General features: G+C 43.4%; 1 protein-coding gene across 1 annotated transcript in view; it reads left to right on the top strand.

Moving 5' to 3' along the window:
* SHANK1 (SH3 and multiple ankyrin repeat domains 1) overlaps positions 1-17,351 on the top strand; it is an 852,931-nt gene that overhangs the window by 507,313 nt on the left and 328,267 nt on the right. Inside the window, exons 10-11 of the mRNA XM_073602155.1 lie at positions 5,348-5,414; positions 13,756-14,038. Of these exons, the coding sequence (XP_073458256.1) occupies positions 5,348-5,414; positions 13,756-14,038 (350 nt within the window). The remainder of the gene's footprint in view (positions 1-5,347; positions 5,415-13,755; positions 14,039-17,351) is intronic.

Below are 17,351 nucleotides of genomic sequence, written 5' to 3'. Positions count from 1 at the left end.
CCAAACATCATCCTTAATACCAAGTATGCTGGGAGTTGTAGTTGCTTGGCTCCCAACGCTTTATGTTAAACCAAATCCCTCAGTTCCTCTTTCCATCACAGTTGTCCATCTTTTTGTCCATCTACTGTTTACAGAGACTCTGGCACTTTGCCCACAAAGGACAGAAGCCATAGCTCTCAACTGTTTCTGATTACGAGGGACTGTCCCTGATTTGGAACAAAGTCCACCTGTTCCTCTTTCCTCCTCATTGGTCCCTAATTTTGGTCTGATCTATGTAGCTGTGTATAAAATGCACTATTTATCTAACAAAAAGTGTTTCCCAGTGCTAAACCCTTAATCCAATTTCCAAATTTTTGCATTTGTTAATTTCCAAAGCCAATATAAAGAAATAGTAGAGGTAAAAAAATGCACTTGTGGATTTAACCAATCGTTCTTTTTATATAATTCCACTTTAAGGGGGGTGTGACAGGGGGGTTTGTCCTATGCCTACATACTTGCTTATAGGTGTCCCATGTTCCAATCTCAGAAAGTTGGAAGATATGGCAGAAGATGCACCTTCATAGGTCCAACATGGTTGCTTGCACAGTGTTGATGACGTACCCTCCTCCTTATGTGATGTAAGGAGCATGTGAATCTGGTAATTGGCTCTGGACTCATGTAGTACATCATGGGAGGGGGTCACATGCTCCCCCGTACCTGGAAGCACCATGTATTTTATGATGGCTCTGAAAAAGCCACGGACCCTTGGTGGTTTTGCCTGCCACCTGTTCAAACACTTCCACGTTGTATCCCATTTTTTTTTTTTTTTTAAAGCGTTCCATTATTCTTAACAAATCATCCAATCACTATCTCCTAAGTTCTTGTAATTTTTATTTCTAAACACTAATATGAAGCAGTGCTCCACTTAAATACAGCATGGAATGGGTATGTCTTTTTGCCTACATACCTTGTGCTAAAAGATGTCCCGCTTTCCTGTCTTGAATGATTGGGACTTATGACTTAGAACAAGGGTGCCCAGCCTTTTGAGGAGCAAGAGCAACTTTAGCAACTTCTGTTTTTTTAAGTGGATCGGATTGGAGAAAGGCGGGTGTAAAAGGACGCAAGTCCGTTTACATCTGCCACTCTATAGTAAATGGAGGGTCTGATTGGGTCCACCTGAAAAACAGACAGGCAGACCCGATCGGACCAATAGTGTGCTAGCTAGCACATTTATGTGCTAGCTGTTGTACCTGGCAAAGGAATTGTGAAGTATTGCACATACACTCGTAATTCAAACACCCCTGTTGTATTATGTGAACAGTATAATAAAAATGTATGCAAATTTTATTGGTGCTCTCCTCCATAAGATCTTTCTACAGTGATAGACATAGTACGTTAGTGCCACCCAGTGGTGGTTTTCAAGAATGTTATCCGCTTCTCTAATTGAACTCTTTTTTTTTTTTCTAGCTGCTTTATTGTATCTGACATTTGACTACAACGCAACATATGGCCTTTCTTGCATGGGCAACAGCACAGCATGACCGCCTGCCATCAGGATATGTGTCATGTGACGTTTGGACCCTTTACCTGTTCCCCTAATATGAAGAGTGATTAAGAAACACTGATACCAAGTTTTAGACAATTTTTAGCAGATTAAACAAGACTCCCTGCCTCCTTCTCCACTTCATCAAAAATGCCTAAAATATTAGACCTGGGGTTCCCCTGCAGTCATCTGTTCTATGCTGGGTCTATTCTATCTTTAAACACCATATAGGAATCAGTATATGGGCAAAACATCCTTACTCCTAAGCATTAAAAGTGGATGAGTTGAATCTTAATAGAGATTACATTAACTGGACAGTGAGATTCTCATCTCATCCTATGCGATCTCTAAACCTTAATTACAGACATCTCAATAGCCATTCAACATGTTGCTGATCCATTACCAAGAACAAGTAGGCTTTTTTTTTTTAAATGAAAAAAAATATGTTTTAGGTATTAGTTGTCCTTTAGGCCCCATTCACATCTAGCGTAACCTGAACGGGCGTTTTTGAATGTTTTTCGCGCGCCCTGCTTACGGAGGCCAATTAACTTGAATAGGCTGCTCCCACTACTTTTCGGACTTTAAGCTTCCCGTATTTTTCTACTACACGTTTTGGCGTGTTTGTCGCACGTTTTGCAGCACGCAAAATGCGCATCTCGGTTTCCATTAAGAATTCATTTTTCACATGCTCTGAGAATACGCACAGAAAGGTGCATGCTCTACCAGAACGTGCAGATGTAGATTTAGGGCACCCCCCCCCCCAATGCAGCCTATATAGTTGAATACTTAACTCTATCTCCTTTTCATATCTTCACTGTGTGGCCCTACCCAAAGAAACAGTAACTAAGCTGATAGACTTGTTTCAGGTCTCTCTGCACCGCCCATGTCAGCTTCTATTTTAGAGTGAGATAGAAACTGATGTAGGGTCTGTTCCTAATTAATAAGGGTATTGAGACAGTTTTCAGTATATAAAACTTCAGATCCCCACCAGATCAGACCTATAATGCAAGATCTAAACTGTTTGTAGACAGCTCACATGCCTCTCTGCTCATGCAGTGATTACAGCCCTCTCTCTTACCTTCCCAACAGAGAGGGGAGGGATCGGACTATGCAGCTCCAGCGGAACTGGTTTGTGCCGTTCTGTCACAGACACAGCATAGATCACAGGGCAGAGCACTCCTAATTACCAAAGTGGCTTGTGTGCCTCTTGTTAATAAGAAGCAGCTTCTGCTCTGTTCTTAGCTTAGAGGAGTGGTGCAGGCATAAAGCTTGCACCACTCTTTCCTAATTCCCCCCATATGTGTCTAGATATAATTTGTAATTGTAAATATACAAGAGGACAGCGGTATTTATTAGTTACGTATCACTACCCCCGCAAGAGCCACCAAGTACTGATTCCCCCGATTCCTGCACAGACAGGAAACGCACATTTCCAACTTGCATCTAGGCACTATAAATCAGTCCATGGGCTTGTTTTTTGTTTTACTGGGAAAAACAACTTGGAAAGGGTATTGGGATTATGGGATTCCCAACTTGACTTGAACAACAGATGAAGACAAACTTCCTTTTCTATGTACAAAAATGCAGATCCTGGACTGTACTTCCTCTGGAATAAATACAGTCTCTATGGATCAGTAACCAGATCCTTTACGGACCAGGAGCTTTTAGTCCCCTTTAAAGAATTGGCACAAAGCTGCAAACTGTATGCAGAAGTATCTTGCTTCCTCTGTGGAACTTCTCCCAGTTCTGACACTTGAAGATACTACCAGCCCAGGCTGCTTGACTACAAGCCCACCTGGCTGCTCTGAAGAACTCTCCAGGACAAGGGATCGGGATTTAGCACAACACTGTCCTTGGAAAGTATGCTACATCTGGCAGTCTCTCCCTTGTATGCCCCTGGATGTGCTGAGAAACTCACACCGTTCTTTGCTCCCTGCTGCACTGGGAAAGACTCCGGTTCAGGCCTCCAACTGATCAGATCTTCCCATGCCAGCCCAGATGTCTAAAGGTAATGGAGAATCCTCTGTTAGGCTTACTCTCTATCCTTTCCTCAGCTCCTTCCTGGAAGCAGAGCCCCCAGACCTGGGGTCCCATCCCTGGCCACACGACAGCAACCTCAGAACTCCATCTTCCACCCGATGCTCCTGCTGCCCAGGCTCCACCATATTTATGGGCAGGTTCAGCCACCTTGCCAGGCCTCCTGCCTGGGGATTGGTCCAAACCCCCATCAGCATTCAGACCCAGCCTCTTTACCTCTGTCCACTAGCTTCTAGAGGTTTCCAGGGACCTCCAGAACCAGAGGGAGGCAATAGAGGGCTGGTCTGCAGAGCCTTCCAGCCTGACCTGAGTCCGAACCCTGACCCAAATAACAGACTCCTACAACTACCATGAGTCGCAAAATACATTTACCCACACTAGAGGGTGCTATACTTGTATAAGCAGGTTCTGTTTCCTACTAATCCTTGTTTCTCAATTATAAGGTTCTTATGATTGAAACCCATTGACGGATTGCAGATTCTAATGGTATGAAGCCCCCAGAATACCACTGGTAGCCATAGGTCACATTGCCTAATTTTTGTTCTATTCGTGGCATTATTTTCAATCCAATTGCTGTAATTGTATAAATCCTCCTTACTAAAAAGTAGCAGGAAAACACTGAAACCAAGCATGATGATGGGTAGGAGGGGGGATATCTATGATGACTTCCAAGAAGGAGAGCATTTAGGGTGGTCCTTTCATGTGTTCCGTTCACTAGCAGTCCAAAAAGTCTACAGGAGGTGGCACAAAGTCTGCTGAATTGCACTGGGGGGCATCAGAAAAGTATGTACATTACGTTAACATTTTTGATGGATACAACAGACCATATGGACTAGTTTTAACCAAGAGTATACAGTACTTTTTTGGAATATTTAAAGCGGTATTAAACCCAAAAGCAAACATTTATTATATTGCAACTTACCAATTCTTAGATGTGATGGCTGCATTAGTTTTCTTCGTTTAGACTTTCTTTTATTTTCATCTGGTGATCCAGCCAGTAGGTCTGTTGTTTTTCAACAGAACAAGCTGTCCAGAAGATGTAGCAGTTAAATGGTTTGTTTCAACCCTCTAAGACAGACATGGGTGCTTACAATGATCAGCTTTTATTTATTTACATAAAACATGTATCCCAAAACTGTTGCTTGCTGTAACTGCTTATAAAGTGTGAGCTAGAGTTCAGTTTCAACTTTTTAGTGATCTAAATCTGCTAGTACATCTAACACTCCCCTCCCTTCAGACTGACAATGCTGCTGTCCAAAGGTGCCTCCTGTGTTCCTTCATCCAGAGGGGGGGGGGGGGGGGGGGCACTCCAACACAGGAGATGTGTTACTAGCCAGATCACCAGGTAAAAACAGAGGGGAAAAAAAAACAATAAAAGTAAATACTGGACCCAACAAATCTAATGAATGGTAAGCTGCAATGTATTACATATTTTGTTTTGGGTTTAATACCGCTTTCATTTTTTAACATCCCTTATCAGCTTATATTAGCATTCAATAAGCATGTTGTTACAAACAGAGTAGCTTTTTCTTGTATGTATAATTTTTAATTTCCTCTCCTCAGCCCCTGGCTTTTAAAGTCTGCATAATTTAGAATTATCAGTTACATTTCAGTGCACATTTTTTCTCTCTAATCATTGAGTATGAAAACCTAAAATTTAAGCATTTTGTGTTACGTAATATTATTACTAAATCCAATTCCTATCCTGTCCCTCTTCTTTGCTTCGTATTTCGTTAATCTCCCACATAGATCACTGACTTCATGTTTCCTGACTTGTTCTTCTTGCAGGTAGCCGTTATTTCAGGAAATTTTGAATTGGGGGAGTTAATTAAGAGCCACAGGGACACTGATGTTGGTGAGTAACTTGCTACGAAACATGAGTAATCCTTTAAAGCATGCTGCAACATTTGATTTACACATTATATCTGTAAAATATAGTGTGGGTATTTCTTCAGTTGCGTTTGCACTCCCTAAAATATATATCTCCATTTCCAAAAAAAGTTGGAATGCTGTGTAAAAGCTACATAAAAACAGAATGCAATGATTTGAAAATCTCATAAACCGATATTTTATTCACAATAGAATATAGAAAACATATTAAATGTTTAAACTGAGAAAATGTACAAGTACACATCTCAAAAAAGTTGGGTCATGGCAACAAAAAGCTGGCAAAGTAAACAGTACAGACAAGGAAGAACTGGTAGAACATTTTGCAACTAATTATGTTAATTAGCAATAGGTCAATAACATTATTGGGTATTAAAAAGAGAGCAATTCGGAGAGTAAGGCCTGGTTCACACCTATGCATTTAGTGCTTTTTGCATTTTGCAGATTTGAACTACAATCCATTTAACATGGTTTGCTATGGGACACGTTCTGTTGTGCAAATCTGCAAAAAGCACTAAAAATTCAAGGGCGTAAACCAGGCCTCAGAATGAATCAGAAATAAAGATGGACAGAGGTTCACCAATCTGTAAAAAGCTGCATCTAAAAATTGTATATATAAGGGGCGTGGCCTAGCGGAGCATGTGAACGGACGCATCTTAGAGCAGCTCCGGTCTCTCCTGCCTCAATCCTTCACCATCCTGGATCGTTAGCGACCGAATCACCGAACCGCACAGCCTACTCTGATGCTGAGATTCCCCGCTCTGCAGTGAGGTGTGTTTTTCTGGTGGATGGGCAACCGAAAGAAACAACCACCTGCCAAGATGAACATCAATACACGCTCCTACCAAGATGGTCTCGCCAGCATCTACCACTGATCTTTTCGGGGAAGCCCCTGATTCTTCTCCGCAGTCCTCCCTGGGTATCCCCAACCCCCACATATATCCTCCCCAATATACCTCGCCGAGAATGAAGGGGATGGCACGGACGGCGGGCCTGGGCCTACATTGTCAGATGTACTACGCACCATCAAGGTAAATCATACCAATCTAATGGGGATGGTGGCTGAACTTAAAAATGACTTTGCAATTATGCGGCAAGATGTACAAAAGATACGGGGTCAGGTTACTGAAACCGAACACCGCATTAGTGATCTGGAAGACACTGTTAACCCCATACTGCCTAAGCTTAGTACATATGGCAGGAAGATAGTGACCCTGGAGAACAAGGTGGAAGACCTTGAAAACCGCCTCCGCCGGAACAACCTGCGGTTAGTGGGTCTCCCTGAACAGATGGAGGGGTCTGACCTGGTGGCTTTCCTAGAGAGTTGGCTGGAGTTCAGCCGTGACCAATTATCCACATGTTTCGTGATTGAACGGGCCTCCACAGGGTTCCGGGTCAGCCTCTCCCAGCAGGAAATCCTCCCCTCACCATGGTGATCTGTCTGCTAAATTACAGGGACCGGGACTCAATCCTCCGCGCCGCTCGTCTGAAAGGGAGCCTCAAAATCAACAATGCAGAGGTCTCGCTATTTCCAGATTACTCTGTGGCTGTTCGCAACCAGAGAGCCCGATTTCAGCAAATCAAGCAGAAGCTGCGGGAGAATTCCGTTCAATATGCCATTTTGTTTCTGGCTACCCTTCGGGTGGTCCACCAGGGGAAAACACAATTCTTTCAATCTCCTAAGGATGCCTTGATGTTGTGGAAATCACTGCCATGGCTTCCCCAGTTCCCCACCTGAGGGGAGATGTACTTAACCTATCAGCCTATATATCTTTTTCCAGAAACTGTGGAACTTTCAGCAACTCTTTTAATGTGTGGCTTGGTTCACCAATATGTCTCTCATACAGGAGAGTCCCAGGCCCTCTTCCACTAAGTTAGCATGAGCTGCTATGAGGGATACAATGTTCAATCCCCATTTCCCCTTTTTTTGAACACTGACTTTTTGTTTTTCTTTCTTTTTGGTTTATCGGAACAGGCCCGCACATCATACGAGTTTAGGGTTTAGGCCCGCCCTGTGTTTCAGGAGTTGGGCAGGGTGGTTGTTACCTTCGGGTAACCTTTACTTACATGTATATAATTTTATTGTTGTGTGTATGAAGTATGGATGGATGAATGAGTGTGCACCTAAAATGTCTGGCCTATGATGCCGGGGCCTGTGACCAGAGTCTGGACGGTTCTGCCCTTCCTCCCTTTCCATGCCTCAATGATGCCTCTACTACACTATGGCTGATTTGCTCTTGGAATGTCTGTGGTCTGAACTCAAAGTTCAAAAGAGCTTTGATTTTTGATCGGATCAAACATCTAAAATCACATTTCTCGTGTTTACAAGAAACTCATCTAATGGGTTCAAAAATCTTAGCCTTAAAAAATCAATGGGTCTCCCATAACTACCACTCCACATATTTCAGTTATGCACGGGGGGTGGCGATCCTGATCCGTAAAGAGCTGCCCTTTTCCTGTCATCAGGTAATCACGTATCCCAAGGGCCAGTTTATCATCCAACATGTCACTGTACATAGGGTTCCTATATTGCTGGCCTCAGTCTGAGTCCCTCCTTCGGTCACTGCCTCAGTGTTTACAGAGCTGAGTATGAAGCTCTCCTTCCTACCACTTTATCCTACGCTCCTTGTAGGAGATTTTAACTCAGTACTACAACCTGCTCTAGATAGGTTAAAGCCTTCATTGTCTGAATCTAAATTGTTCCTCAAATGGTGTGAAACTTATGGATATGTAGACCTCTGGCATTGGAAATACCCTACTGATGGAACCTTCTCATGCCAATCTAAATCTTATTGTACCCTTTCCAGGTTAGACTATGCACTGACCACCAGGGACCTCCTACCATCAGTTTGGTCTGTAGCATACATATCCCAGATGGTGTCTGACCATTCGATAGTACAGGTAAACTTAACCCTGGGTCATAAACCCACATTTCGGGCCTGGAGGCTCAGTCCTCTGGATCTCCACGCCTGAAATTCACAAATCCATCCTGACTGATATGCTTCACTATTGCACCTCTAACTCTGACACCGCAGCTACAGGACCATTATGGGATGCCTTTAAGGCAGTAGTACGGGGCTCCTACATATCCCGTATCAAACACTACTGATCTACTGGGAGAGCCATGCAATCTACCTTAGAACAGTCCCTCGATGCTGCTAGATCCTGACATGTAGCAAACCCATGCTCTGAATCTCGTGGGGTGTTGACGGAGGCTCATAATGCATTGCAACTACATATGGTTGATGTAACAAAAAAACAGCAACTGCATCTTTCCGCTGGCATTTACGAGCACAGGGGGAAAAATGGAAGGCTGTTGGCCTTCCTTGCCCATATGACTTTCAAGACAATCCCTCAATCCCTGCCATGCAACTCACTGATGGGTCTGTTGTGTCTGATCCACTGATTATCAACAAGGAGTTTGCATTGTACTACCGTTAACTCTATGATGACCAGGTGATCCCTCCAGAGACTGCGATTTTTCTCCTCCATCGGTTTCCCTGTACTTAGTGACTCTCAAAGACTCCTCCTGGGACCGCCCTAATGATTGAGGCAGTGGAGACGGCTATTCGCTCTCTACCTCCCTCCAAAACTCCTGAATTAGATGGTCTCCCCTCTGAGTGGTACCATACATATAGCGAAACATTGGCCCCTAAACTTCTCGCCACCTTCCGAGCATCCCTGGGTAGGCTTCCTGACTCGATGGATGCCGCGCTTATTGTGGTTATACCTAAGCCTGGAAAAGATAAACTATTATGTGGGTCCTACCGACCCATCTCCCTCCTCAATAACGATGCAAAAATATTAGCCAAAATGTTATCACTACGCTTACAGAAAGTTATCCTATCACTTATCACTCCCGATCAATCTGGGTTAATCCAGGCCGCACTACCTTTGACAACATCCGGAGGCTTTATCTACATATCCATAAGGCTTTTATAGATAAATGCAGTGGTCTAGTACTTTCTTTAGATATACTGAAGGCATTTGACACTGTTCTTTTTATGGGAAACTATGTCCCAGATGGGCTTCGGTCCACAGTATGTGAAATGGGTACGCTTGCTATATGCGGATCCAAAGGCTAGAGTTCGTACTAATACAGATGTCTCCTTACCTTTTCCGCTAAAGAGGGGTACCTTGCAGAGGTGCCCCCTCTCTCCACTTCTGTTTGCTCTTGCCATTGAGCCTTTTGCATTGGCGGTGTGATGGACAACTGAGATTGGGGGATCTGCTATGGTCCGCTGGGGGAAAACATTCTCTGTATGCGGACGATGCTCTCATATACCTTGATGGCAAGGAGGGCTCTTTCAACAAGTTATTTCAGGTAGTGAGGCAATTTGGTGAGGTGTCTGGTCTGAGGGTCGGCTGGGAGAAATCCATAGCATCCATTTTCCTACTGGTCCCTCCTTTCCCATGGACTGTCTAGAGAACTCTGGCTTATGTACCTCCCACACTTTTAAATACTTAGGGGTCTATGTACACAATGACATTTCCAAATATGAGATGCTTAATATTGCCCCAATTATCAGCCAGATGATGGATAAGCTCCGCACATGGTCATCACTGCCACTGAACCTCATAGGCCGTATTAATATCTTTTTAATCTTTTTATTTAATATCTGTTTTTTTACCAAAATTTCTGTACTGTTTTCGAGCTGCCCCGTGTCTTTCTTCCTAAAAAGCTTTTCTTGACCATTGAACTCGCCCTCTAGTCTTTCCTCTGGATTAATGCCCATTCTCAGATTGCAAACTCATCTCTACAGGCATCTATACCCTCTGGTGGTCTCGCGTACCCGAATTTGCGTAATTATTTCATTGCATCTCAACTTACATATATCTATGGATGGTTACATGCTGACCCTCAGACCCCCTCGACAGCTCCTCTATTAACCTTGTTTGATTCGACCACCTCCCTTAAAGATGAGTTGCATAAAATAGAGGTCTAGGTGCTCCCGTTACTCCCCCATAGACGTAGGCTTCCTGGCATGGAAAGGAGGTGAAAGTATACTCGGGATGTCAGATCGGGGACCATCACCACATGCTCCCATATGGAAAAACCCCAACCTCCCTGAGCTCTATGAATACCTAGTCTCAACTTGGTGGGCTCATTTTGAGGTCACTCTTCTCTTGCATGTAGTCCATGGGAACAACTTTGAGACTTTTGAGAGTCTAAGGCAAGATAGGAGCATAGATAACAAATTCTTCTTTAAATACCTGTTACTCCCGCACGCCATCCGTACACAACTTGGGACATTGACTGTAGAGCTCATGGAGACCCCTATGGAAGATTTGCTCTCCTATCCCCAACTTACCAAATTAGTGACAACATTCTATAGCAGACTGTCACTGAGGGGGGCTGACCTATTCCAGAACTCACGTGGTAAATGGTCAGTCTTACTACCTGAGCTCTCAGATGAGGGTTGGGAAGGGGCCACTGAGGTTTGCTTTCAAGATATTATCAGTACTGCTGACTGATTTATCCAATTTAAATTTATACACCACTTACATTACACTCCAGCTGTGCTGTTATCAATCATCCAATGAAGAGCCCACAAGAGCTGGGGTAAAGCAACGCGGGATCGCGCCCATGGAGATTCGGGGCTTAGGTAACTGTCCCACATGGGATTAGGGATTACTGCTGCTTGCTCCAGATGTAACTTAGCTGATGCAGACTTACTTCATATGTTCTGGAGCTGCCGGGGGCTGGCCTCTTGCTGGAGGGAACTGTTCAGTTTTTTCGAGAGCCATCTAACTCTTCCTATACCTTAGACTCCGGAGGCTGGACTCTTAGGTATACTAAACGATTTTGTATACAAAACCCATACTCAAATCCAGCACAGTTTTGTATTACGCATGAAAAGTTATATTATTTCACTGGAAGTATGTAAACTCTCCAACAATCCAAACCCTCCATTGCATAATTAATGGGGAACTCCCCAAACTCAAACTAATATATAAAAGTAGAGCTGGTACAAAAAAATTCACTAAAATATGGCAGCCATGGCTAAATGTACTAATTCATTTTGGGGCACAGTTTTGTCGTCCCAGATGAACTGATCAATCTTGAGTTACAGGGAGTAGTAACCTTGCACTCCAAGAGGTAATTAAATAGTCAAATTGGAAGTGACTTCATATAATATCAATCTTTTGCCTCTTTTGAAATCAAGAGTGAGGTGGACTGGGACCAATGTACGTTTGAGGTGCATAAGTGTGTATGAGTGTGTGCGTGACTGCTGTTGTTTGGTTATAGGTACCCTACTGGCTGCATCCTGATTCCTTGATCACTTCCCCTGATATAGAGGAAAAAGGGAAATGTTTTTCCAGGGAATTGGGATTATGTTTGTGTTTGTTGTGTCATGTCATTGCTCTCAATGGGTCACCAAGACCCACAAAGATGTACTTGTTTTTCTGCAATACGTAACTGGTGCCTTGTTATCCCTCCTTTATTTACTTTACTGTGTTGTTACTCTTGTGTTTACTTGTAAGACTTATAAATAAACACAAAAAAAAAAAATGTGTGTTGCAGATAAAGAATGTAAAATTCCTCTGCTTTTAGTCATTCATTTTGCTAATTTTTAATCCGCCATTCCCTTTATTGGTTTTTATTATTTTATTTTAATTTTACTGACCTATTTTCAATGGGAGAGTGCAAGTTTAATTATCCTTCAAATGACCTTCCTTTTTCAAAGCTCCAGCCCAGTATCAGAACCACTTCTTCTCCAACATTAGTGCCTGACCTCACAAATGCGCTTCTGAAAGAATGGTCAAACATTCCCATACACACACTCCTAAACCTTGTAGACAGCCTTCCCAGAAGAGTTGAAGCTGTTATAGCTGCAAAGGGTGGGCCAACTCAATATTGAACCCTACCGACTAAGACTGATATGCCATTAAAGTTCATGGGCGTGTAAAGGCAGGCGTTCCAATACATTTGGTAATATAGTGTATATTTCTATGGAAAATCCACTAGTGAATGATGCAGCATTTTAGTGAATTTTCAAAACAGAATAATTATTGGCCAAAAAATATCAGTTTTCGATACTTTCTCAAATGTCAGATTAAAGTATTAAACATTTGTTGCATATCAGTTCACCCACAATTGAGAAGTACTAAGAACAACATATTCAGCCCATGGGGCAACTTTAGTCTGGTAATATCGTTAACTTGTAGGCAGGTTCATTCTACTTTCTCCACTACAGGTGGCACTCTGCTGCAGCGGCACTGTAGTTGTAGAGGAAGTCTAGAGGAACATAGTTCCTCTATGGTTTCCTGTGTCACCGGGAAAGCTATCCAATTGGATGCCGCTGCCCCACGTGACTGTTGTAGCCATCTTGGGTCAGGCAGAGCCTATTTAAGGCCCTGGATCCCAGGTTTGGTGCATATTTTGCGAGTGAGTAGAGTAGGGACAGGTACACACGCCTGGTAGGGACAGAACCAGTGGCAGGGAAAGGTTTGCAACCTCTCTAAACATCTTCATGCTTGAGCAAGAGACGGCCAGTCCGCACTCTGCCCCTCTCAACAGGCGCTGTCAGTTCAGCTGAAACCTGCTCTCCATGTTGGACCTGTGCATGTTCCCAGTTGTGTTGCCTTCCCCACTGGGGAACAAGTATTTTCTTCTCACCGGGCCTGTGTGTGTGTGTTCTTGCCACTGCACCACGCTGCACCCCATCTACAAGCTTATCTGAAAAAAAAGTCAAACTTAGGTTACCTCGGTCATGATGGGAGATCTTGCCTCCTAGGCTCATGGATGCAGTGAGAGACTAGTAGTGAATTGAACCTACCCATTTCATGGAATTTGTTTTGTCTGCAGTACTTAAAATATAACTAAAGTCAACACTTTTTCTTTAGTTTTGGACAGAGTGGAGAAAGATTAGAACACTTGTCAGTTTTGATTGCTTTCTGTGCCTCAGTTAGGGAGAGCCATCCTCTCTATTTGTCCTGTTTCTCAATATTATTGAAAGTGGAAGTAAAAGAAAATCCCAAATTTTGGGTTGTCCCCAGAAAATTAATAGAGGGGAAATCTTCCAATGGTGATACTAATTCTGGTGGCCTGGGGACCCCAAGGGTTTCCCTTAATTTGCAAGGATTTCCTGTTTTGTCCATGGGACAGGAAGTGTAGGTAAATCTCCCCTAATATCTCCCCTCCCATAATTTATCCAATATGACAAAAAGAGTTTTGCCTATAGTTCTACTAACATCTAGCCTTCTGATCTTATGTCTTAGTGATTGATAAATGTGCTCCTTTCACCTAATTCATAGTTAGCTACTGCTACTTAACAGTAATATATCCACGTTATATTTTTATACAGTACCCTTTCAAGAATCTCCTTCCTATGCCGTCCATCGCAGAGAAAGTGGAAAAGCTCTCTCCGTTCCCCATGTTCTTCTACGTGCCAATAGCGACAACAGCCTCTCACTGCCTGACTGGATGGTCTTCTCTGCATCCACTGCCAACACTGTCACTCTGCAGGGACAAAAATCCTCAGGGGGAACTCTACGAAGCTCCAGTAGTCCACGAGGGGCTCGAAGCCGATCACCTTCAAGAGGACGCCACACGGAGGAGTCGAAGAAACAGCCACGTGGACGCCCCAGGTAAATTAAAATAGATGAATTAAATATATATTCACATTTTTTTTTTATAGGTCCTTGATGTGAAAAGGATACCTTTTTATTTGGTTTATTTAGAAATCATGTTCAGTTTAAAAAAAAATACATGTTTTATATTTCTTTTTAATTCTGTGAATATCAAATATTACAAGTATATTTCATGTTTACCACTTGCAGCCAACAAATGGCAAGTGACAAGCAAACCACAAAATAAGTCACATATACTATATTGAACAGAACTTTAATTGATATACTTAGATATACTTAGAAAACAAACTTAAAAAACAAATAATATAAGTGACCATGTAATGATTAAAATAGATCAGTTGATTTGATCCTTTCAAATGATCTTTCAGTTAAAAAGGAAATGCAGTCTGCTCACATAATTTGTAATAAAAACACCTTTGCCATTCTGAAGCTTCCCTCCAACCACTTTGCATATTATTTTATATATACTGTGTTTCTGTACTTGTCAAATATGCTGCAGAAATCTCCCTCCTCTGAGTCTGGCTGCATCCATTTTAACTGTTTAAATCCAGAAAGTGAACAGGCAGCAGGCCTACAGACACATAGGCACACCTCCAGTCCTGAAGCTCTCATTGGCCCTCTTATAACTCACCCCCCCTCACTTCCTGGCAAACTCTCGCGAGAGTGAGAGAGAGAGCTGTGCATGAAATCATAAGCCTAGGCTAATGACCAGACAAAAGACAGGAAGTGGGCTGTATAAGGTATTTACTGGCAGAAAAAATATTTTTACTTTCCAAAGTTAAAACAACAAGGGCAGACGATTTATAAAAATGAAATTAAATGGTTACGAATTTCATTTTTTTTTTATATTGAATAGCATAATGAAGATTTTCCTCCTGCAGTCGCTGAATGCTGGTGGGAGGGAGAGAAGGAGAGGCTTTCAGCTGTTGCAGGAGGGAAATGGAGAGGATCTGTGTCTGTATATGTGCCCCGCCGCCCCTCCTGTCTAAGTGTAAAACAGAATGTGACAGGGAGGCCACAAGGGCCCCCTGGAGCATGGGGCGGGGTCACCATTGTGACCCCTGATGCTACACCAGTGGTTGGGGATGGTGATAAAAACACATCTCAAGTATGGGGTTTTACCACCCGCAAATTTAAATGAGCCCTTACTGTCCTGAGTCCCCTATAAGGTTGATTTTACACTGATGCACCATGGTTTATCCACACCGCAGGTGCAGCGCATTGCACCTGCGGCTTTCCTGTGGGTTAGCTGCACTTTGCCATAAACTTCTATTATATCTTGCAGGTGTGGTGCACTTTCTGAAAGTGCACCAAAACTCCTTTATTCAGTTTGAGGTGGAGGGCCACATGTTGAGCACCCCTGCTTTATATAATCAAAGACATTGAGCTACTGTGTCACCAGGCGTTTGTTCACGTCAGATTTTGCATTCCTATACAAGTCAATGGAAATGCAAAACTCTCATGAAGGAGGTCAACTGCACCTGCCAATGAATTTGGAAAGGTCTCGGAAGTGCCTCATCCAAAGTCAGAGTGATGTCATCGATACAAGCCCAAAGCTCTTTGACACAGGCCCTATTATGTATGGCCAGCATGAAGGCCTTCTAATGATAACATCAAACAGGTACTTAGAACTATCTACAAAAATTGAAGGAAAAAACCCTTATAAACCAAACACACTCCTCCAATCTCAGCGCTATGTAAAACCAGGTCTTAGAACACTCAAGACATAAATGCTAGTTAATATACACTAGAATCCAAATTACTATATATTTGATAATCACTAGTGCATATATGTATAAATTTAAGAAGAGGTTTCCCTTAGCAGCCACTATAGTAAATTAAAATAGCAGAAAAGGTGTAAAAATTAAAACCTCAAATGAGACACAATTAAAACATCAAAGCGGCGCTTCAATCAGGCAGATAATATAAATCTGATAGATTAATTTGCAATCACTCAAAATTACAAAACTGAAATAGACAAAGAGTCTCTGGTGGGTATATAGGGTGTAACTGGTATTAGATTGATGAGTGCACCGTTCACCAAACACTTCACCACCGCGTGCTCCACACACCCGCAAGGGTGTCACACATCTCTACACAGGCAGAGAAACGTCAAGCAGAGGGTGCTAGACATCTGCTGTGTGCTTGCTGAAAGGATGTCCATTTACCAGGAAGGGATTTCGGAGATAAGGCTGAACTACCCTATTAGGACATCTAGATCTACAGTCCATAGGATGCTGTTTGGGGCCTGATAACCTCCAGGTTCTGGTGAGTTTGAACCCCTTGCGGGTGTGTGGAGCACGCGGGGTTTACAACCCACTCTAACCTGTATACAAGATCAGCACTGCCTCCTATTGTAGTATCCCCCTCTGTGTGTGATTTATAAAAATAAATGCTGCAAATACCTCATTTCACTGCCGAGATTGCAATCACATAACTGGTCAGCTCTCTCCTTTCCTCCTCTGAGAGATGCAGTGGGCGGGGCTGAGATTCCTCTGCTGAAGTCAGCCTGGAGGGGAGGAGAGAGCTGTCTGGTCATGTGATCGCAATCTCGGCTGTTAAATGAGGTATTTACAGCATTTACATTTATAAATCCTTCACAGAGGGGAACACTGCAATAGGAGGCAGTGCTGATGGTGTATATAGGTTAGTGTTATGAGAGCAGCAGGAGGGGGGAGGGGTGGCTCACACACAGACAGAGAGGGGAGGGGGGGGGACACAGGAGCAGAGAGGAGAGCAGATAGCAGGCTGCTGATGACAGAGGCACGTAAACTGACCATGCTGTCTGGTCCCAGCAGCCATGATAGACCGTGGTCAGCTTACAGAAGGGTGGGGAGAAACTGGCAGGATCAGCCAGGTTTTTTAGGTGTTACAGGGGGCCAAATGACACAGGACAAGCACTGTGTCATATAACATGCTTTAACTGCTTGCCAACCGCCTGCTGTCAATTGGCACTCCTGCACGAATCGCCGTAGCAGTACGGCAAGCACTTTAAGTAGTATAGGGTGTATAGAGTATAGGGCGCGTGCACGCCGCCGCGTGACATAGGAGCCCGTGCGCGTAACTGGCGGCCGCGATGGCTGAAGGCTACCCGCGATTGCTCCTAAGAAGGCAAGAACGGAGATCTGTCAATATAAACAGACAGATCTCCGTTCTGTCAGGGGTGAGGAAAGCGATCTGTTGTTCTTACTGCTTAGGAACAACAATCGGTCTCCTCCCCCAGGCAGTCTCATCCCCCCCACAGTTAGAATCACTCCCTAGGATACACAGTTGACTCCTTGATCGCCCCCTAGTGTTAACCCCTTCCCTG

Source organism: Aquarana catesbeiana, linkage group LG10 (genome assembly GCF_042186555.1).
Source record: "Aquarana catesbeiana isolate 2022-GZ linkage group LG10, ASM4218655v1, whole genome shotgun sequence".
Taxonomy (NCBI): Eukaryota; Metazoa; Chordata; class Amphibia; order Anura; family Ranidae; genus Aquarana; species Aquarana catesbeiana.
Note: the sequence above shows the minus strand (reverse complement) of the source record. Positions and strands in the feature narration are given on the sequence as shown.